Raw genomic sequence first — 24,567 nt, 5'->3', positions numbered from 1 at the left:
ACACATAAGCAGACATGAGATAAACAAAACACACACTCATCTACAGTGCAGAGTTCTTGAGGCCAAACAATTGGGGGCGATGGAAAAAAAATGCAAATAAATATACTTCACGCCATGTCTTTCACACATACACACACAGAGACACACACATACCCAAACACACAAACAGAGTAGGTGCGGCCTGCTCCTCGTATCAGGTGGATCAGCAGGGTGCATGCTGGGAAGGTTGATGAAGTCTCCGGGCGCTTTGATCTGTCTTATCACACAGATTCTACTCAGCTCAGCGCAGCATTCTCACAACCACTGCATTCCACTGAGGCTGACACACACACACACACAGGCACGCACACACACGCACACAACATGCACACACACACACGCACGCAACATGCACACACACACACGCCTTATAACCCTAACTTTGTCCAATGTTTGTTGCAGTTAAAATCGTGTTATGTAACTTTTCAGCATGAGCAAGTTCCCATCCTCTTGCCTTACTCTTATATTTCCCAGAATGCATTTCATCCTCAATTCAAGGGGGTGGGGGGTGGGGGGGGAATCCGTGTGCTGAATGTGCCAAAGTTGACAATAATATTGACGATACAAACATTTTCCCAGCCAAGAGAAAAGAAGGTGTGTTGACGGAATTATTATGCCGCAGCAAAGAAAACATCAAAGATGGTGTTATATTTCACAAGCTGGCATCACGAGCAACAAAAACACTGGTCGGTTTTCACTGGGAAACTTTCAACCAGTGGGCCTGGTTGTTATTGAGATTGAGTCACCTTCCATCAGGGAGAAATCTGCAACGCAGGCTGTTAATGTTTTGGAAATTTGCTTAAAACCTGCAGAATCAAATCGACCCACACAGACACTTATAGGTGAAACAATAACACAAACTGTTGTTGCCTTTTTCCTTAGATGTCCCAAGTGCTGCAGCGTTTACACACACCCTAACCCACACACACACACACACCCTGACCTTCACCGGCGGCCTTTTCTCATGCCAACTCCGGAATTCCCAGTTGCATTCTACAGGTCGTTCCCGCACACACAAACACAGACACACACCTGCCATTCCCATCATCACTGGTTCCTCTCTTTCACATTAATGATACACAAACACACAAAGTGAAGAGAAACCAGGAGCTCATCGTTTATTACTGATCGTTTGACTCATCAAATAAAAAATAAAAAAATATATATATATAAACAATAAACAACCCGCTGACCATGTGGTTTATTGTTTATCTGTGTGGGTAAATATCACAGAGCTCGTTGCTCATCATTTTTCATGGATAGTAAATTCCAATGACAGTTTGACATTTCACAGCCAATTTAAAACTAATCATTAAAAATACAGTGGATTTAATATTCGGTTACGCTCTTAGGGAGTTGGCTTACCTAGATCATTTTATTTTATTGTTTACTTTTGTGTGTAACCAAACAAATACTGAGAGTACACACGCTACCTGTAAAAGATACCAAATACTACTTGTTTAAGTCCTTTGATGCAGTAATGCAGGTTTTTCTGTGGAGAGGATTTCAGACATTAACTGACAACTTTGTCTGTGTCCTATATGTTTAGCATCATGTTTTCATACTGAGACTTTGGTGCAGGCTAGAGATGCAATAGACAAAATGTCTGGACTTGTGTGCACGTGTGGAATCAGCTTGTGTGTGTGTGTGTGTGTGTGTGTGTGTGTGTGTGTGTGTGTGTGTGTGTGTCTGCAGACCACCACAGTGAGTAGATGTCTCCAGTGGTAATCCTTAGGTGAGCCGACCTGCTCTGGACTGAATGTTAAAAACTTCATTAAAGATCTTTGGATGAAAGTTTCTCTTCAGACTGTGCACACTCCTCTGACCTGCTGTGGGATCGGTGCTGGAAATCTTCAATTAAATAAAACCCTGAATCCATCTACTGAGATCAGGACTCTTTGAATGCATGCAGAATGAGACGCGCTACTTCAAAGCAGAGCTTCAAAACCTCGTCGGTCACACTTCTCTCTCTCGCCTTCATTTCCAGGAACCATCCACCGTCATTGAGATCAGATGCAGAACATAGTGTGCGTTAAGTCTTTTTTAACGTTTTCCTGACTGTAACTAATCAGACTCACGTTTCTCCTTCGCAGAATCAAGCAGGTTGGGCAGGATGTTTTCAGAGGATAAAACAAACAGGGACAAGATGATAGCATGAGATTAAACTAGTGATATATTTGGTGACAATGATTCTTCTACTTCTGTCCAAGTCTGTGGATTTGTGAATTCCCAGATTGCTGCCTGAGTGTTTAATAAACAGTAACAGGGGCCGAGGTTTCTGAAAAGACAGTTTCACGTTGACTTTTATTAGATGGAACTGTAAGAATTATCAGATATGAACTTTCCTCAGACAAAACTGCATTTATAAGATTTATTTTAATGAATAAACAACGACGAAAAGAAATGTGTGTGAAGGCAAAGTGAATGTGTGTTTTTATTTTTGTAAATTCAAGTACAATATTTGATTCAAGCCTCAATTCAATTTTTTGTTATAAAGTAATAAAAGCTTCTTTTCAAACCGATTTCCAAGGATGGTAGAAGAAGTTTATACCTTTCTTCTTTATAATAATTGACTACAACAAATCCAGGTGTGTGTGTGTGTGTGTGTGTGTGTCTCTCTCTCTCCAGGTACATGTAAGCGTGCCTCTTTAAGTGGCCTTGAGCAGAGTTAATGGCCTCTCTTTACTGTGCAGCAGCTGAATCAAGTAGCACTAATGGGACCAATATATCTGCCTTATATCTGGGGGGGGGGGAAGAGTGGACACTCTCCGGGGAAAAAAACAGATGTGGGAGAGAGGGAGAGAGAGAGAGAGAGAGAGAGAGAGAGAGAGAGAGAGAGAGAGAGAGAGAGAGAGAGAGAGAGAGAGATGAGTCCCAGAAGAATATTTCATCCAAGCAGCTTTAATAACATGTTTCTCTTTCGGAGCCAAACAGGTGAGTTCACCTTCAGATTACTATCGTCTCTGGAAAAATATGTATTCATCGGAGTTCTGTGTCCTTTAATCTCTCTGAGACTTTATCTCCAAGGTTGGAATCAAGCAGACTAACACACACACACACGCACATACACACATATGACCAGTTAAGAGTCAAACTAAGCACAATTGGTTGTTGTGGGTTTGTTTGAAAAACGAATTCAAACTTCTTAATTATGTCAAACCTGGATTTCACTTCTTTTCTAACTTCGCTCTTTCTTTCTTTACTTTTCTGCCGTTGACAAACTCAAATTCTTTTTACTTGTTGCAGCCTTTTAAACAGTTCACAAGATTTTTTATTTTAAACAAAAGCATGTAACTAGAACATTAAACTTCCATCGGAGGAACTTAATCTAATGTAGAATCTCAAGACGTTATGAGACAACCCTTTCTGAATGTCTATTAGTCGTATAACAGACGTGCAGCACATCATAACATGGTAAAGTGACTCTATAGGATACTTTAATAGTCTTTAAGGCTTTAAAATGTATTACTTTTGGAATCTAAAACTAACATCCATGTCGTGCCTGTCCAGCTCAGACTAATCCCTCGATCCCTCTCATCCGTCTCGGCCTCTCCTCCCTTTGCTTGCTCTTCACTTTCCTCTCATGGCCGATCCCGACAGAGGCGTCTTATCTGATTCCTGGCAGCTCTGGTGAAGAGCCAGAGCATATTTCAGTCCGTCAGAGCGGAGTGGTGCTGCCAGCAGAGTTGTTCTTGGCAGCGTGAGCGGCCCGCGGCCCGTGTGATGGGCTCTCTCTCCGTCCAGCTCCACCTCTACAGTGAGCGGACCTCCCGCCACGCCGCTTCAACCAACACATCGGAGAACTGACCGCGGAATTCAGTTTACTAGCTTTTCTGAGGCTGCCATTAATCTTTATCACCTCATTACAAAATGTTTCCTTGTTTTAATCATTCTTGAGTTAAGGCCAAGAAATGTATTAGTGCCGTCTCGAGCGGTTTCGTTTCGTGAGCAGAAAAATGAGTTCAGACGTTTTCTGGAGTTTGTCACATTTGAAGAATGCAACGGGGAATTCTGTGGATCTGACACGTTCACGACGTGCAGGAGGCCGGACGTGATTTATAGATTCAGCAGCAGGAAGCAAAGTTATGAGAAACAAAATCGACTCCAGCATCAACCCTTATCCCCTGAAGCTCTCGAACCCTGCTCTCTTTTCAAGTTGACCTCTTTGTCTTCTACGTTTAAAGTCAAAGGTCAAAATGTCAGGAAAACACACGTGTGAAGCTTTATTCTAATGTTGTAGGTTTAAGTGGAGCTGCCTGACATTACCCTGTTTATTTCTCATATTTATAAGTTGTATCTTGAGCTTCTAACTGCAGCTGTTTGATCAATATCAAAATATACGTTTACATAAACAGAAATCTACTGAAGCCACTTTTACTTAATAAGGTGCATGTGCGTGTGCATGTGCAGTGACACTGTCATCACATGACAAGTCGACCGCCCCCATCACGTCAGATTAAAGAAGAAACATTTGCTCGTTGCAGTGACAGATCTCTGCTGAGTGCATGACACCGGCAGCTCAGTGACAGGAAACTAACTCTAATGGGCTCTAATGACGACTTTATAAAGACTTTAATGTTTATCCGTCACTGGCTGAAAGAATTTATAATTTCTCTAACACAAAATCCTGGATTATTAGATTTTTTTGGGGGGGTAATCCTGCTAATAAATAAACCAATTAACAAACAAATCAACTGGAATGGACCTCAGTAGAATGAATAAGGAAGTGGTCTGATAACCGAAAGGATTTGTTAATTTAAAATAAAATGTTTCCCTAATCTGCATCTAAATGAAATGAGTTCCTCCAACAAGTTTGGTTTAAATCTTTTGTGTAATCTTGCATTTCCAACAGCCTCGGGGTGAAAACATGACAAACGTTAATAGAACAACATGATTATTGTTAAGTTTAGTCATCGAATCCATTAAAAAAATTCATGTGTCAATGATATTTCACTGTATTCTGTGTATATCACCAGATAAAGTGGCTGAATTCAAGTCTAGAATCAACAAACATCTGCATCTTCTCAAGTTCAGGGACATTTCAGATGAAACAACTTGCTCATCTCTCCAATGGACATCATGATTGTGCGTACGTGTGTGTCAGTGCAGCCCTGGTTGTGTATAACCGAACAGTTTCATAAGGTCTCAGGTAATAAACATGCAGCCACTCGTGCATCCTGGCACACGGAGCTGTGGTCGTCTGTCTGGTTATGTGATATCAGCTGCACACAACCTTCCTTCTCATTGTGAGGATCACAACCCACAAAGTCAGCACATGGCTCAGAGAAGAGGAAGATTCATTACAGAGCCGAAGAACCTGTTGGCTGAATTCATGTGAAAACTGAATTTCATCCCAGGAACTTCCTCGTATCATCAGTTCTTCCACCTGGCAATGCATGACCTCTTTAAACTGTCCTTTGTGTGTTTGTCTGCCCTTTAAATAAAAAAAAGGCGCCATCCTGTCTGGTGCTGCAACTAACAAATTATCAATCATTATTTCCAATTAGGGCCGTGAATGATTCGCCCAATAAAACGTCAAACCCCCGAACAACAACAAGGACGCGCTTACAAGCTCCCAGCGCCCGCGGGGATGTCGGCAAACTGTTTATTTTGTCTGGCTGTCAGAAACATCCACAAGTTATTGCAGTTGTGTAATTAGAAATCGCAGCGATATGAAACGAGGCAAAAAGCAAACACACTCGACACACACACACACACAAACACACACTCGTCCCCATGGCAGTCGGAGGATGATTCATTCTTTGAGGGAGAATAAATCTGAAGTGTTTTCCTCTCTGGCTGACACGTTCCCTTCACCCTGGTTGTTTGGCTCGAACCCAAACTGTTGCCAACCTGCAGAAGATCTCGTTTTTTATTTATCGACTGACTTCTTCGTCTTTATGGACTCTGATTAGAGCCGTCACATAATCATAATGAATTTGAATAACTTGTGTGTCTGTGTGAACCTCGTCCCTGCTCGGTGTTACAGCTCCACGGTGATTTCAGAGAAACAAACACATTATATGAATGAGTCGTTGAGCCTTAACACACACACACACACACACACACACGCACACCTCTATTATTTCACTATGAGCTTCAGGCAATAAAACGCAACCTCATGAATTTAAAGAAAAATATTAGCAGCACTTTCATTCACCTCAGGCAGGCAGCAACTCACGCCTCCACTGATTAGTCAGCAGATTATATTGTTCTACAAACTGATTAATGTACCAAACTTCTGACTTAAGGTCAAAAGCATCCGGTGGTTGACTGAAAGAACCGAGTCGTGAACACAAGCATTCTGATTTGAGTTTTTTTTTCTCTGTTGGGTTTGCTGGGCCCCACGTCAGAGACAGTGGAGGAGGTCATGAGACCTACTGGGCACCTTCTAGTGGTGGTTTACTGGGAACGCCCCCAACCAGGAGGAGACCCTGGCGAACCCCTCAGGGTCCCCCCCCAACGAAGAGCTGAAGACCTTGGGTTTGGAGAGGGACGCCTGGAAAACCCTACGGGACCTACCTCCTTGACCCAAGCCCGAAAAAAACTTAAGACAATGCATGGTGGATGATTAATCTACAAAATCTACAATCTATAGAATATTTCTAGCCTATAGCCTGTTTATGATAAGATGTAGAAACTGCTGATGGGACTAAAAACACCAGTTTATAGTTAAAAGTGCCGCAAGTGTTGATCCTTGTAAACTTGTAAATTACCATGTACACAGAATGTCCCATTGAGCACTTAGATCTTAGCTTTAATCCGTCGCCTTTAACAAACCTACTCAAACAGGCTTGTGTTTACAAAGAAGGTAAATCCAGGCACCGGACCAGCAAGCTCTTTGTTCCTCGTGTTTGTCCCTTTGTCTGTCCTCAATCAGCGTCTAATCATCTCCTCCTCTGTGTGAACAAGTGTGCTCGCCTCGTTCAGCGAGCGGGGAGTAAATATTTAGCAAGGAGGAGAGGACGAGAAGAAAGAGAGAGAGAGAGGGGGGGGGGGGGGTTATGCTAATGTGTCCAAACACAAGTAGAGGCTCGGAAATTCCCGAGACGAAAAGCGAGACCGAGAAAAACGACAAGATGAAGAAAGAGGGGAAAAGAGGAAAGAGGCGGCAGGAGGGACAAAGTGAGTGAAGACAAAGATTCAACTGCACGGTGAGAAACAAACCAGGAAGTGATGAGGGGGGAGAGGAAAAGTGAGTTTTGGAGTTTTGCTGTGTTCAGAGGGCAGAGAGGAGAAGGATGGAGGGAGATATGGAGGCAGAGGAAGACGAGGGAGGCAGAGGAAGACGAGGGAGGCAGAGGAAGACGAGGGACCAGCGAGAGAGAGAAATTGACAAACAGAGAAGACAGGAATGGGGTCCTAATCTCTCCTTCTCCTGCTTCTGGATCAGCTGAGCTCCCGCAGTCTCAGCCGCTCTCTGATTGGCTGAGCCGGCAGAAAGCGGTGGATTAAAGGACGGAGGGGGTATTTCTTATTTTTGGGAGGTTTGTGTGTGTGTGAGGGAGTTTGTATCAATGCCCTTGTGAGAACCAGTGTGAGTTTTTGGGGGGGGGCTTTGTTCAGGCTGCAGGCGAAGACTCGTTTCTCACATCAGATCTTCAGGAGGGCGTGTCTGCACTGTTGCCTTCAAGTGATCAGTTCGGATTTGTGCGTTGAGACTTAAAGCAACATTCCTGCATGAGAAGCTGATCTAAGGATGGAGGCGTCAGTAACTAGGAGGATTCTGTCACTCTGGATTTGTGGATTACATTTCAAAAGACGTCCAAATTCTGTTTGGGTCCGATTTGCAAGATTAATATTTCATAGAGTGTCTTCTACATTGTCCAATCTGGATAAACCCTAAAAATGTAATTGCCTGGTCTGAACAAGGCCTCAGATATTTGATTTGCTTTAAATGACCTAATACAGGTTGTACTTCACCTCAACTGAGTGAACACGCTTTTGACTGAAAACTGAAATAAGACTAATTTGGAGAAAAAGGAATCTGAAGACGATTCAAAAGGGAAATTCCAAATATATAAAAGCAATCAGCTGATTACAGGAGGAAGTTATCGTTACCGGATGAGATGATAAAATGAACCTGGAATTGAACATTCATGTCAGACCAGGAAATAAAAGCTGGATCGACAACAAACTGTGTCGAAGCAGCTACAAATAATGGAAGCAGTTGTGTAAAGTTAACACTTTTTGGTTTTCTATACTTGGCCTTGAGATATGAAAGCACTGTTGCTAAGCAACTGACAACACAAATCGACTTATTCTCCTTTTCAGAAAAATGAATGATTCAGTGTTTGTTGCATTTTAACATGAAGTCGAGGAGCAAACATGTAGGACATGACAAAAAAAACTACATTTATACGTAAATATAATACGAAATGCATCCAGAGGAGGGTCCTCACAAGTTAAGGAGATAGTTCCAGAGTGTGTTGGTGTGTGTGTATACCTGTGAATGTGTGTATTGAAGTGTGTAGTACACACACACACACACACACACACACACATTTCCGAAATCTCACAGCCTCGTGTCAGCACACAGCGGAGGAAGCCATCACCTCATGCAGAGCTTTCAATCACGCACAACTGAGATTTCTCCCTCTTCCATTTCATCTCTTATCCAGCCCACAATACACAGGATGTGCACACACACACACAAACACACACACAAACCCACACACGCGCTCGCACACACACACCTCTATCTCTTCTGCACCACTGTCTCCTCACTTTGGCCGAAAGCATTTACTCTTTCACAACCTCAGCTACTTTCAACTCAGTCGGACTCCAACAGTGCCAACAGTGAGTGAGTGTGTGTGTCTCTGTGTGTGTGTATGTGTGTGCCGCTTACTTCAGTGTGAGTGCAGAGAGAGAGAGAGAGAGAGAGAGAGAGAGAGAGAGAGAGAGAGAGAGAGAAATAGCTTGAAGGACGATCTAAAACAATGACGGATGGCGGGAGGAGGTGGGAGGAGACGAGTGGTGAAATAACAGAAGACGAATACGTCTGTCAAGGTTCTCCTCGTCTTATCTGCTGTGGTTACTGTTGTTAAAAACATTCTGTGTCGGTGTGTGTTAATAAATCTGATTGCCTTAAACTGGGAGGAGGGATCGGGAGAACCGGGCGCCAGATAAAATACGAGACAGAAACACAAGTCAGACTGAATTAGAGGGTTGGCCTCGTCTAATTTCAGGGTATCTACAGAGGTCAGGGGGTAAAATACTGTTCTGGTGCCATTTCCATCAATTTCACAAGCGATGTCTCAACCGGCTTTTTCCTTGTTCCACTTGAGAACCCTCAGGACACACAGCAGAGACAAGAAAGACGATCAGGGGACGGTGTGTTAGTGGACAATTGACCTGATGCTTCAAACATGATCACGCTTCAAGTGATTCACCACATGATCCAAACGGTGAGGACGCTAGTGGGAGAAATGGTCGTGCAACAGCCAGAAGAATAAAAAGCCATAAACTAAAAAAAATAACATCCAGGTTTTAAAAAAGAGAGAACAAAGAAAACATTTCCTTTTCCCTTTACACTCCATTAAACCTTTTTGATGACACTTGGACGGGAATTCAAAACAAACACAAAACCACGTGAAAGATGAATAAAATACAATTAAATTGTAAATAATCCCCAAATTGACACACATTTTGGGATATTTGCAGATTTCGGAGCAAGATCAACAGAGGATCTGACGATGAAGAATTCATGCCAACCTTATGGATATGAACAGACAGGTCATTAGGAAGGCTTATGGTATTTAGAATTGCCACATAGGACTTTTGAGGATTTAATGCACTTTAATTCGTATATTTCCAAATCTGTACATTGGCACACATGTGCTTGGTTTAACTTTTTCCATTCACCAGGACTTTGCAGATTTATAGTTAGGTGCACAAGCATTTTAGTTTTTGGAATGATTTTCCATTCCCTCCTCGTACTAGTTCTATATTTTCTGTATCTGTATATTTTCACTGTGTTGTCAGAGTCGATATTTTATATTTGTTGCAGCAAATCAATTTTCCCCAGGCGGGACAATAAAGCCAAACAAGAATCTCACTTTGCTTTCTCACAAACCTTGTAGAGGCAGACAGGGACCGCACACAAACAAAGATGGAGGAGAGTAGTTTTGATTCCAACCAAGCAGCCAAGAATCATCAATTCAGGGACAATTTTGAAGTAATTGTTTTAGCATTATTTTTTGTTTCAAGCAAGTGAAAGTTAGTTTTGTTTTAGAACAAACAGAAATTGTCAAAAGTGACTTTGACCATCTCTGTTTTGAAAGAAAACAATTTAATGACAAGAATTTGTGAATTCTATTTCAGAACTCACCCTCCTCCAGCCATTGAACATTTTGCATATTCACTGAACATTTGCACATTTGAACATTTGCACTAGAGCTATTTTTTCTACTACTGTATTATCCCACCTATAGTGTATTCATATTTATCTTGCTCATAGTGTATTCATCACTTATATCATACCTTACCTCTTAATACTGTTCATATTCCATTTATATTTCTAACTGTACTTCCTATTTGTTTACATATTCCACTATGCACAATACTCTGCACTTTTACTGCCTTTTTATGCACCTCTGGTTAGATGCTAAACTGCATTTCGTTGTATATGTACTTGTACTGTGCAATGACAATAAAGTTGAATCTTTAATCTTTATCTTTAACTCAGACTTTGAAGAGTGAATTCAGCTCCAAAAAACGTGACCACCCACACTCAATTCCCCCCCGTTAAAATAAACTGCAATTTGCTTCAATGCAACGGAGAGAATTTTTAGATTTTCTTTCCACAATGCGAAATTCGGTAGAAGAGCTTCGGTGTCGTAGAGAGTTTTTAAAAGAGCAGAAAGAGATTCATCTTTTTCTTTTTAGCATCTTTCTTTTCATCACTGTCTCCGTCCTTCTCCCAGTTCAGTCTCTTTCCACTTCAGCTCGACTCCTCTGCCAGCGCAGCCTTCAACACAACCAGGGCTAACCGGCATTTCCATAGGAACGGGGGGGCTTCACAAAGGCAGCGTGTAACCTTCCTCCTCATGAAGGTTTTATTGACGTGGAGCTGACTGCCAGGAACACACACACACACACACACACACACACATATATTTCTCTAGTGTTTCCGTGCTTCTTATCAGAGTCTGTCGCAGCCGATACGTTTGGCTGGGGATCAGAGAAGGTTCTGTGGGGGGGGGGGGGGGGGGGTGCGTGCTGTGTACGCCCCCTGAGCTCAGACGACTGTATCAATGCAAAGAGGGGATGTTATTAATTTGATGAAACGCATGTGAGTTATGCCTTCATTAAATTGCACCGGGGCTAATGAGTGGCCTGTCCTTGAGATGTGTGACTCTAGCGACTGAGGCACGAAAACAGAAAGGCTTTTGGAACACCGTCATATATCTACGTCCCTGTGTCTCCGTTCTTTTTCTTCTAGATCTCTACCGAGCACTACCTACCTTTCACCCATGTCTGTTGGCTGAAGGCCTTTTCAATTTGGTGCAGAACTTTGACAGGTAGCACTGGATTTAGGAATGTCTCACACAATCGGCTGCAGACTCCTGTCAAAGAGCTAGAGAAGGTCCACATCTCTCTCTACCAGATCACCCTACTCTACACTCTCTACACCCAGGAATGCACCCCCCATCCAACCGAGCAATGCCATCATTAAGTATGAGGATGATGCAATGCTGGTAGGGCTCGTCTCAGGGGGAACTGAGACCCTATACAGGGACGAGGTCCAGAGGTGGACACGGTGACTTGCAGAGAACAACAACCTGGTCCTAAACACCTCCAAGACCAAAGAGCTCCTCACAGACTTCAGGAGGAAGAAGTCTGACCAGCAGAATGTGGAGTGTGTGGAGAGGGTCTTGGCGAACACATGGACGAGGACCTCTCATGGAGGACAAACATCTGAGCACTCGTGAACGAAGCACAGCAGCGTCTCCATTTCCTGAGCGTCCTCGGAAAGACAACTTGGCCGAGGAACTGCTGGAGACCTTCTGTCTCTGATCCATGGAGAGTGTGCTGGGCTAATGCATCCCTGCGTGGTTTCACCAGCTGCTCCTCTGCAAAGCGCTTCGAGAGGGTCATCTCAAACTGCATAGAAAATCTTTGGCTGTCCCCTCTCCTCTCTAGGAGACATTTACAGCACGATCCTGCCTCAGAAGAGCAAGCAGCATTTCAGAACAAATGAAAGCACAAATTTCATCCCAGTGCTATTGCTGCTATCAATATGAACATAAGTGTGACGTGAGAGAATGTGCAATATGTTTTATCTGTCTTATTTATTCTTATGTATCTCTGTGTCAGCCAATTTAGTTGTACTTGATGCGATGAAGCTCTATCCATCTATCTTCAATCGACGTTGGTGACATTAAACCTTTCGTGTTCCTTTTTCTACAACGTGAACCTAGATCCAGTCTGAGTTGAGCTCAGACTGAAAATCACAGTTTCACAACTTCCAGGCTGTCAGGGTACAAGATGAACTGAGCCTGAGGGTAAACTCCTGATGTAGAGGTTGATAGTGCAAACTTTTGCTCAGAACTCCGGATCCAGGAACAGAATGAGAGCGTGCACAAGTGAGGCAGAGATGATTTCCAGACGCAGGGTGTCAGGACATTCTGTAAAGTTACATTCAGACGAACTTGAGTCCTCAAACTCATGGATCTGTGGCTCATATTTGATTTCCTGAATCATATTCCTTGTGTGATCGGTACCACAAGCAGCAGCAACCCTCTGACAGAGCCTCTTGTCCATTTGAATAATGGAATGGGCTGTTCTAAGTGCCACTTAGATTGAGGGAAGTCGTATCACATCAGGGCCGGGGATCCTCCGAATCTCCCAAGAGTTGCGTCAGGGATGTCTTTGGGGAGAGAAACATCTGGGCTACATTGATCAACTCGTGCCACCACAACCCACATCTGGATAAGCAGGAGGGAAAGAACTCGGAGAAGATGTTTGGGCTCACGAGGAGATCTAGTTTTGGCCAATTTGGTGATTTTTAATTCTGAAACTTGTTCTTCACGATAAGAAGAAGAATATTTATACTTCAAATAAACTCGTGAAAAACAATAGGGCTGTTCACAATAATGTATACTCCCATATCAGTCCCTCATCAACTCCTTTCTCAGGTCCCTGTGCTGCCATGAAACTTTATCTGGAGGGGAAACACAAGCAGCAAACACACACATTTTTCGCTCATACCCACAAAGAACACACTGACAAAACAGCCACATCTGCACTACACACTTCCACATGATTCCCAAAGCGTAATTAGATCAGAGGTTCACAAGGATGGCTTCAGAGACACAGCTGGCCTCTTTGCCTTTGCTCCTATTCTCCTGAAATCCAACACACACACACACACACACTTATCCGGGACAACTGTGCTTTCTCTAGTAAATGATAATGATTAAGTTAATGTTCAAACTAAGTCTGGATGCCACGAACTACACTGATATGATTCTGCTGAAAAGACATTGTGTGTGTGTGTGTGTGTTTGTGTGTGTGAGCTTTCATTGTGACTATGTTCACACACGTCTGCTGTTCCTGCTGAATTGTAAAACGAGCTCTTCACTGCCGCTGATTCAATTCTGCTCCACTTTTAGAAATCTTCACCGAAAACCATAAAAATTCACTCCGTGGTTTTTTTATGATGCAGCTCGGTTAAATTCAATCAACGTAATAGAAGCCGAGTCACGTGGGTCCCGGCGCTGCTCGCTGAAACAAATGCCTCTGACTGTGAGATTAGATTAAAGGGCCTTCAGCCAACAAACACACACACACACACACACACACACAGACACACACACACAGACACACAGTGTTATTTAATTTCAAAAAGCAAACACACATGATGCCAGCACAGCTCTTCACCTGAGGAAATTGATTATTCAGTTAAACAGAATCTAACAAAGTTGTGCAACACACTCAAAAATCAAAAGGACCAACAACAGCAAAGAGTTTATTCGAGTAAAATAAGAATAATAGCAAATAGTTGAAATGAGGGAGGACAGGACATTAAAGACCTAGGAATATATTCTGTTATATATATATATATTATTTAATGACATCACGGCAACATGAGTCTCTGTGATTGACGGGAGTGAGACCAACAGGACGATCGATCAGACAGTACTAATGGATTAGGAAGGTCCAGCTAGATGCTCTGATATCTGTCAGCTGCTTCCATGTGTCTCTTAAAAAAAAGAAAAGAAAGGAAAGTGACGTCCCTGCAGATCGATGTGCGGCGATCAGACCCGCTGAACATTCAACTGGCCGCAGATCAATAACACTTAGTGTCCCCTCTGCCGACCTCTAACTAGCTTAATGTGACACAGGAAGAGTGATGGAGGAGGAACATCAACACACACACACACACACACACACACAAACAGACCCACACACACACGTCTCAAAGGGGGCCTAGCAAGAGTCAAAAAGAGAAGTGAAGACCCTCACACTGACATTTCACATCCACACAGGAGTGTAAAAGAGGAGCGCTGAGGATCTCCTCCCCTTTGACAAACTGACATGCTCTGCAGGAGAAATACTCCTGTGTGGCTCCGCTGCCAAGACTCCCCCCCCTCCCCCCCCCAGCCAAACGCCGGCTGGTGCCAGAAGTCACTCAAGCATTTTTGTTTTTTACTCCTGCACGGGGGCAAACACCACGCAGAGTGCCTCGCTCCGCTTCTGATGCAGAAACACCAAACCCCGCCTGGACCAGTGACCCACTCCCTGTTTCAACTGGGCGATGATGGGATCCATATGGGCCCAATTATATCTCTCTTCTTACTATTCTGGACTATTTATGCAGGAAAAACTCCGCCTGAGCAGCAACTCCAAAAGTCAGGAGTCTGCCAAGTACAAACAACTTCTTTTTTGAGAGGTGCCTTGCTCAAGAGGACAACTGCCACATCACAATGAACTGGTAGAGCCAAATATCTTCCAGTTCCAGTTTTGAATTAACACAAAATGTGTAAAGATCTAATAGCATTTACATATGTGAAGGTCAAAAGGTTGGGAATTCTACCTTGGTACTGTTTTTGTACTTAAATTAAATGACAGGTCAGATTGTAAATAGCTTTAACTTGTTTTTTTGACCGTCAAAACAATTTTATTAGATAAAACTGCTTGTTTATATACATCGTTTAATATTTGAGACGTTTATTTTCCCCTCAAGTAAGTTACCATAACTTTGAGGGATCAAATGTGTGGTATTTTAACAAACTGGGAGAAACACTTTGTCTTATACTCCTTCAGAAATGCAGAAGTCTCTCTCCGGAGAAAAAGAGAAAGAGAGAAAAAGAGAGAGAGAGAGAGTAAACGACAGACAGAGGAGAAGGATTGAGAGAACAGAATATAAAAGAGGACTCTGGTGGACTCACTGCATCCGTCCTCGTCGCTGAGGTCCCCGCAGTCGTTGTCCCCGTCACACTGCCACTGGGCCGGGATGCAGGTGCACTCCCCGAAGGCACTGACCGCACACGTGAAGTGACTCCTCCCACAAGAACACTCGGCACTGCTCTCAACACCTGCACACAAGAGAAGAGGAAAAAGAGGGTTAGAGATAAATCAGACAGGAGCAGCAACTTGTCACTGGAATTCAAATGAGGACAACTTGACCCTAAAAAAACTTTACATAACCCACGAGAGGAAAGAAAACAATACGCCTCATTTAAACCATTTTACCCACGTGGATCTTGCCTTGTTTTGATATAATATATATATATAATATCCTCAGCCTTGTTTCACTGCTCCCTGCTGACCCCTGTGTTTGTGTTTCATAAAACTACAGCCAATCTGTTCAATGAACTTCGATGTGATTATGAATTTGATTTACGCAGCAGCTGTTAACTCCACCCGGCTGCGACTCTACTGAGATCACAGCCAACCGGGTGAGTTCTCTGCATGTTGCACACGTCTCAAATCTGCTCCGGTGATTTAAATATAGGAAGTAAGGAAATCAAACAATCATAAACTTTAGGTCACCATGTATAGAGCGAGTACATCGATGCCTTTTTTTAAAGTTAGTTAATGGAGTTTCCTTGAAACCAATAGTTGCTGTCAGGACTTTTTTAAATGCTTAAATCTTTTACTTTTCAAAGTTTTATTTTTATCTTTATCTTGTACTGAACTTACTGAATAGTTTGATCATTTAAGACATTTTTTTTTTTATTCTTATATGTCTGTTTTAAATTGTTTTTGTAGTGGTTGCCTTCAACTTTCATTTTTAACTAGTGGGCCCGACAACTTTGTTTTAACAGGTGTTGTATGAATAAAGTTTGTTATGATTATCATCATGTTATTATTAATGATAAATCAGGTGATGGATGAGGTTTAGTCAGAAAAACAAGCCCTTTGATATGGCCTGTGTGAACATGTAGACAAACACAATATCAAAAAATACACACTAACCCACCCACACACAGACACACACACAGGATGCATATGCTCGGCCTGCACGGGTTTCCCACCACAGCAGAGAAGAACCCGGCGTCACCGCACCTTCAAACGCATGAAGGCAAAATCACGTTCAGGAGAGGAAATAAATAAAGGTTTCCTCATTTTGCTCTCACTTTGAAGCGTATTAATGACCATCTGTGTGTGTCTGTCTGTAACTGTGTGTGTGTGTGTGTGTGTGTGTGTGTGTGTGTAACTGTGTGTGTAACTGTGTGTGTGTGCGCGTGTGTGTTTTCTGAAACTGGCCTGCCGCAACAAACTTAGAGTTTCTTGGAATACGCATGTGTGTATTTGTGCATGGGTGTGATTAGGCGTGTGTGTGTGTCAGTGTGTGTGTGTGTGTGTGTGGTTCCTGGCTTCCTCACAAAGGCATCAGTCAACCCAGGAGGGCCTGGCAGAGAGCACTCAGTAACCTTCAGATCCCTCCCACAGCACTAAATTAATGGCCTCTTTCTTTTCATTTCCCTCTCTCCCTCTCGTTCTCCTCATTCTTCTCTTTCCACCATCTCCTTTTCACCCCCCCTCCCCTCCCCTCCAAGCTTCTTTTCTCCTCTTCCCCACTTCTTCCCCTCTTCCCTTGTTTCCACAAACTCTCCACTGATGGGGGGTGGGAAACGGAGGACGGTGTCATCCAAGTCTTCCCGTCTTTAAAGATGTCTTTCTAATTTCCTTGCTCAGTGTGTAGTTCCTGATGTCCCCGGACCCCTGGGACCCCTCGAACCCCCGGGACCCCCGGGACCCCTCGGACAGACACAAGGGACCAAAACAGACCTGAGAATCCCAATCTAAAACTAAACCATGATACAACAGATATGAACGTATCGGCCTACTGCACCAAACGGCACCTTGAGCACAACATGTGCACAGTATTCGGTCATGTATGTGGGTTTGCACGGGACTGAATTAGAGTGTGTGCGAGCTGGAGCAGAAGTCATGTCAACACGAGGCCACATCACAGGCCGTGCATTTGTCGAACATACTGGAACCATTTGCTCAGACCAGAGCCGAAAAAACTTTACAGAGTTTAGTGGGAAACCATCGTACACACATGCACCCGGACTGGGAATATGTTCAGCTCATGTGACATTTTGTGTCTGCAAATGATTTGTCAACTGGCAGATATTTTTGTGTGTAATGGTTTTTTATGGGTTTGTAAAAAGAAAACAATTCTTAATTCAAGTTCTATGTATTTAGTCGAATTTGTTAGTAATTATTTATGACAAGGTATTTTGGAATTTGGTAAATATGAAGACTCAATGAGTATTTCAAATATTTGTATTTAATCTTTACATCCTATATCATATTGGCATGTGTCCAGCAAAATCTATATTGGCTGGGCTCTACTCTACTGTGGATGCACAGGTAGGATATTTAACACATTGTATTAATATATGGATTTTATTAAAGTACTTATTGTTTCCTTGTAAAACTCTGTTTGTTTGTTTTTTGCTTTTTATGATGTTTCCTTCTTTCTCACCATAATTTTCTGTAATTTCCTTCCTCTCCTCTTACTGGTCTTTATTGTACTGGTCCTGTTCTTTTAGTGTTTCTTGACGCTTTGTGTGTAACGTGTGTAAAAACCTATTTAAATGATGAATTTAAACAACGTGCATGATGTGAACTGGTGTGAATACTTCCCCACATGGGCAGGCACAGACTCGCAAAAGTCTCTCTGTCTGATCTGGAAGATAAAATGCTGCTTTTTGTTTTTACGAGCCAACGCTGAGTGCCAAGAAAACAATGCAAACATCAGTTCACGGTCTCGTAGCCTTTTTACAACAATAATCACTTCTTCACGACTCGGATCAAAGAAGCAAACGGACCCTGACGTCAACTGATGAAACCGATAAAGTCCAGAGAAAGATCAAGATGCAGATAAATGCTTTATGAATGTGAGACAGAACCGGCAGAATAATACCTCCTTAATACTGAGATCATAAACTGAAGAAGTAAACAGATTACTACTGCAGGTCAGCAGATTGCTATGCAAGGCAGGAGGCAACCACACATGTAAACCATGCAGAGGCAGCCCTGAGCTTTCAAGAGCACCAGCGTGACCTGCCTCTGATGCATCACACAGATAACAGATCACATGCTGGGCCGGTGCTGCAGAGACGATGGATCTGAGTGGAGCAGGTTCAGAAGAATCACGTCGGCCGATCCTGCTCAAGATGATTTAAGTTCCACAACAGTGAGAGTAGTGAAAAGCAGGAACACAAGCATCAGAGGGATGAATGGTTAAAATGTGTCCCGTGTTATGAGGCTTCTTCTAGAAAGACTTTCACCATAAAAGGCATTACAGAAAGAAAGCTGAAAAGTTTGAGTGGTTTGTGTTGAGACAAACTACTTAAATCTGCATGTTCAGTTCAACACAATTAACTTGATAAGAGTTGTCGGGTTCTTACTGCAATTAAGGCAGACATAGAATGTTTAGCTCAACATAATAAAGGTAAACATCGGCAACAAGTTGTTATAACAAATAATACTTTGATGCGTGTCCCTTTGTTTGTTTGTTTGTTACGTTGTGTGTTTGTTTGTTTGTTTGTCAGCAGGATTGAGCAAAAGCTCCTCCACAGATTTCCATGACACTTGGTCATTGAGACAGAACCAAATGAATTTTGGCATGGAACCGGACATCCAGGATTTTGTAGGGATCAGTGTAGGATTTTCACCTTTTCCCAAGGAATCCTTCATAAATCTTGGTGCAGCTTGATTCAAATCCTTAACAGAGGTTAGCCGGTTCGATTTTTAGTAGAATTGTGCAAAAAACATTATATTTTGATGCAGATCAGGACAGAGAACTGTCCATTCAGGCTTTATTCATTAGTTTCTTTAACATGGTGAGATAGGGTGATATCCTTCTTGCAGCTATGCGTTATCTCCAACCACCATCCTGGTCTGTTTGTTAAAATGCATCAAAACCCCACAAATATGATGATTGATCAACTGGGACAGGAAGGAAGCTGCTCGGATGATCCAGCATCAGGCAGTGCAGGCTGACAAGTCGAACCTGCACACGCACAACAAAGCTCTGCCTTCACCTGCTGCCGCTGCCAGAGGCCGACGGGCTGCGAGTCAGACAGGAGCCTCCAGCAGAGGAAAAGAAAACACAGACCACCAAAGTTCTGTCACTACTGGTTACTACAGACTGACACTGTCCAAACAGAACTGGTGTGGATCAAGACAGGTGGTCCCCCCCCCGCCACCCCCGAAGGTAAACACAGATGATCCCGCAGACCCACCACCACCACCACACCACGCCCTGCAGACCTGACCCACCTACAACCAGCCGACCAAACCGAGCCGGAAGTGACCACCACATCTCAGATCTGACCCGGTGGCATTCAAAACCTAATTTAACACTGGTTGACAATGTGCTGCTGTTAAATGGTGAAATGACGAGTGTGAAGAAGTGGTTGAGGGAGAGCAGTGGGGCCAAAGCACACAATCACAGCCCGGCCCCGGAGAGCGGGTGGCCACACGCTTTGAATGATGTCAAAAGGCTGCCAGCTAATTAGGCGTGGACCTCCCCGGAGACTACCTGGAGGGTCGGAGCCGCGTCTTTCTTCCAGTGCGCGAGTGTTCGGCTATAAAAACCAGTGATAAGCGGGAAATCGCGATGGGGGGAAAACATTTAACCACCTGACAATGTGGTGAGGAAGACAGGGGGCGCGGAGGGAATGAGTCAAACCTTTTGTCCCCCCCCCCCTGTCTTCCTGCCGTCCTTTCGCCGCTGGCGTCAGGCTGTTAAAGTGTCACTTCAGAGAGACAGCTGCGTCTCCTCAGCGTGTCGGGAGCTGCTCAGCCCGAACAGTCACAAAACCAGCCGCACAGCAAGACAGCGGCACAGCGCTGCACAACAACAATGGACACAACTGGTTTCCCCACCTCGCTGTCACACAACTGCGTTCACCCTCCGTCGCCCTCGCGCTGCGTGAGACAGCTGACGAGACGCCTGACTGACCTCGCACACAGGAAAGCTGTTCACCTGAACTGACTGTCACTCGCCAGTCACACCGGGAAGAGGGAAACGCAACGGTGATTCGACGTTTCTTGACGATGCTGTAATACTGGGAGGGGAAGATACTACCCCCCAAAACAATGTAAGACAGAGTACGAGGAAAGTGGCAGAATCTCGATATATTTCAGATTTTGTCATACAAGTGAAAACAAAGCTGTAATATCAACGGAGCCTTTTCTGTCGAGCCTAAAACCTTCAACTTGGGTCAGCACTGCAAGGTGAGACGCTTATCAGAGAGTAAAGGTCAGAAAACATTACTGCAAACAACTCTCTAAAACCTGCGCTCTGTACTTGGGCCGATTATTTGAACTACTCACTCGTATCACCCCAATAAAAAAATGTTTAAAAAGTTAAAGCTGCTGCTGTGGCTTCTCTTTTTTCTTTCCATTAAACTCTTGTATGAAAGTTTTGAAAAGTTTGTGCATTATGAGGTGTGGAAATCTGCCATAAAGCGAAAACTGATGTGCGTTTCTTCCCGGCTCCGAAGCAGCTGCAGCCGGTTACAACGTGAAAGCACCTTCACACATTATCCTCTTTACACATCAGGCAGACACATCGTGTTCCTGCTCACGTCATGTGCAACCAATTTTCACTCTGCTTTTAGCTCAGGCACTTTATCTGCTAAATGCTCAAGATGTGTTCCCCCCCCCCCACCCAATCGAGTCGCTCCGGTCTCAGGCTGTGAGAAGTTCGGTGAAGCCAGTGGAAAGTGAAGCGGCCCAGCTGCTGCTGCTGTTGGAAATTAGCTTGATGAGAGCGGTGAGACCGAACCACACAGTAAATGTTCCGTAAAAAACAAAACAATGAGCTTAAAGAGGCTGAAACTCTCCACAAAGAGGCAGAGACCGTTCTAAACAGGTTCCTCGTCTTTAACCCTTTGCATCATCATCATTGTTGTTTTTGCATTGAGATATCGACCGGTGGAGGTTGAAGGACCGTTTCCCAAAGGGCTACTCCTCCGTTCTTCTACCCTGATTTTCCTCATCATAAGAAATGGAAGCTCTAAAAAGCTGCTGCAACACTCTAAGAACACACTGACTGAATTCCCTGTGGTTGTGCCGGCTCTGGGTTAAGCTGACTTGGCTTCGAGATGCCAAACAGCTCATCCTCCCTGCCAATCCCCCCCCCCCCCCCCCCCCTCCCCCTCCCTCCGTCGGCTCATCTCCACCTACTAATTTGCCCACCATAGGTCAGGCAGCTCTGATGCGGCAAGCTGGTAACCACAGCAGCACATGTTGAGCCCTGCTGGGAAAAAAGAAGACGCAAGTGTGTGTGTATGTGTGGTGGGGGGGGGGCATGACGCACACATGCGCCACCTCTCAATCAGAGGGGAATTCTCAAAACGCTTAAAATATCTGTTTTGTGCGACCAAGAATGTAAACAACGTGCCAGGCGAGTTCAGAGTTGGTGCCAAATCTTCAGAGGGACTGCGAAAGAAAATCTTCCCGGACAGGCCCGTCAACACAAGCTCATCCTCCCGGTTTGCCAAGTCACACACAATACACACACACACACACACAGACTCACACACACACACAGGACAGTCTGAAATGTGCAGCAGTTGGTCAGCAGCAGGGTTCTTTTCACGCCTGCTCATCTCAGACTTTCATTAAAAATCCTCTCTTATCACAGTGTAGCCCTCAATCACCTTCTTATAACATTACCCAGCAGGGCAATGTGTGTGTGTGTGTGTGTGTGTGTGCGCGTTTGTTTGAACATGTGTTTATGCCAGTGTGTGTTGTTGACCTGCCTGTAATACTTGACCGTGTTGACGATCCTCTAACATGACCAGGGGCGTCTTTACAGCGCTGCATGTTCCTCACGCTCTGTACTTCATGCAAGACACACATCCACACACACACACACACACACACACTCAGCCAAGTCCTTGCCTATTAACTAAGTGTGACCCAGAAGCATGTGGGAGGATACTGTCCTTTATTCACTTGAAATAAGCGAAAACATCATAATTACACGCTCAGTGATATATCGTGCTGCTGAGGCTACAAAATAAAAGCCTGTGAGATCAAACGAGGGCGGGAAATGACAGGATAGTGCTGCTATGGAGCTGTATACAGTACACACACACACACACACAGACACACTCTCACACACACACACACACACATATATACAGTGTCATCATCCATGGCCGGCCAGCAGTCTCTCTGAAGTCAGTTCAAAGATAACACTGCCTTGGCCAGAGATGAGTGGACGGCTGCTGGACAGGCATGTGGGCTGGCACCAGGGGGGGCGGGGGTGCATGGGTGAGCGGGTGTGTTGGGGTTCGAGATTTAAATAAATAAAAAAAAAGGCATATCTGCAATGTGAAAAAAATGTAACACTCAAGTGTTGTTTTAATCAAAAAATCTGCTATCGTATTAAAATAATCCGACATAATCCTCGTTAATCTCGTTGAATCAGGACAAAGTGTCAACATCTCAAGATGAAATAAATTTATGATGCAGCCAGTGGAGCGGAAACCTCCATCAACACTTAATAATCCCCCACAATGCAAAGCTGCTGCCTCAATAAAATGTGTTCACCTGTTTAAATATATTTCCTTGTAACATCTTGCAGTGAAAGCAACAATACACAACTTTAAGGATTTCATCAGTTTAGGAGTAGGCCTCATCATAATTGTTATATTGTTTGTGTTACCGTTCGATTGTGTATTGCTTTATACAATGTGATATATGATGAGATTGAAGCCGATTCCTGGAATATAAAGATATTTGTATTCTTCCAACCGCTTCCTACTGCAGCTTTGTACATTTTAAATTAACAATAAAGCTAAAAACCTGTTATTATTCTCACAACTCACAACAGCCAAAGTGTAAATCACTTGATCCAGCAGAATTAAATCCAACCTGATGGTGGCTTAGTGGAACAATTTTGCGGAATTATGAAACTGGATTAGGAGAAGTAACATTTTCTTTCTTTTTAGTATAATTTTTAAAAATGTTTTCAAACCTCTAAAGCAGATGAAGTCAGGGCTCGTGTGTGTTGTGGTCTGTCTGGTCTCAGGGCCACGAAGGGGTTAAAGGAGAGAGAGGGGCGAGTGCGTCCTACTAGGTTTCATTTTCCACCGCTGTCAGCCCTTTGTGATGACTCCGGTCTCCACACACTGTACTTATGTGGCTTTGGGACTCGATGTGTGTGTGTCAGTGTACAGTATGTGAACGAGTGAAGGGCTCTGCACTCCGATCAAAGAGAATCCATCCTCAACCACTTCCATTTGCTCTGTTCCGCCAATTGGACGCAAGTTTTTGTAGGATTCAATGAGCTAATGGGGGAAAAACTGGATGAGCGGTTTTTCCAGGAAAAAGGACACGCGTGTTGAACGGGACTCAGACACAGAAGATGTGGAACGCTGTTTGATGCCGTTGTAACGGATGGACACCGTGTACGCCGGTGGGGGGTGGGGGGGGGGGGATTGGTAGAGTGAGAGCGAGGCAGATGAAGGGACGGTGTGTGTGGAAGGACTCCTGTGCTGTTTTTATGAAGTGTGGGTAAGAAAGTAAAGTGTTGTGCATGGAGGCAGAAAGGCTCTTTATTTTATTTTTTACACAATAAAATTCACACGTACATGTTTAAGGACGCAGGTTAAAACCAATGAAAACGCTGACTCACTCTTTTCACGTCTCCCTGATGAAACTGATCTGCTGCAACTTGTCAGTGGTTAAAGTTCTAAACTTCAGCCTGTTAAAGTTAGTAGATATTAAAGAAATGGTTTGGATATTATGAAAACGTTCATAATCATGTCATCAGTCTATATCCTCTATATTTTGGCTGTATTCTTGTACATGGGGAGGACATGGCAATGTGTCGTCCATCTTTGTATACAGTCATTGCAGGAAAAGCATGAAAGATTGGTTGTGCACTTTCACACAGCAGACAAGAAGCCAGATGTGAGTGGGGTTTTCTGGAGTGTGAACAAGGCGAGAGGGGTGAGGAGGGCAAATAGAGCGAGCGAGTGAAAGTCGGGTCCTGTTTGTTTGACTGCCTCACCACCGACATGCTGAAGAGGCTGCTGA

General features: G+C 43.8%; 1 protein-coding gene across 1 annotated transcript in view; it reads right to left on the bottom strand.

Annotated features, from left to right (window-relative positions):
• lrp4 (low density lipoprotein receptor-related protein 4) overlaps nucleotides 1-24,567 on the bottom strand; it is a 99,358-nt gene that overhangs the window by 37,738 nt on the left and 37,053 nt on the right. The window contains exon 2 of the mRNA XM_053423752.1: nucleotides 15,435-15,581. Within this exon, the coding sequence (XP_053279727.1) occupies nucleotides 15,435-15,581 (147 nt within the window). The remainder of the gene's footprint in view (nucleotides 1-15,434; nucleotides 15,582-24,567) is intronic.

Source organism: Pleuronectes platessa, chromosome 1 (genome assembly GCF_947347685.1).
Source record: "Pleuronectes platessa chromosome 1, fPlePla1.1, whole genome shotgun sequence".
Lineage (NCBI taxonomy): Eukaryota > Metazoa > Chordata > Actinopteri > Pleuronectiformes > Pleuronectidae > Pleuronectes > Pleuronectes platessa.
The sequence above is the reverse complement of the archived record's forward strand: the minus strand, read 5'-3'. Positions and strand labels throughout refer to the sequence as shown.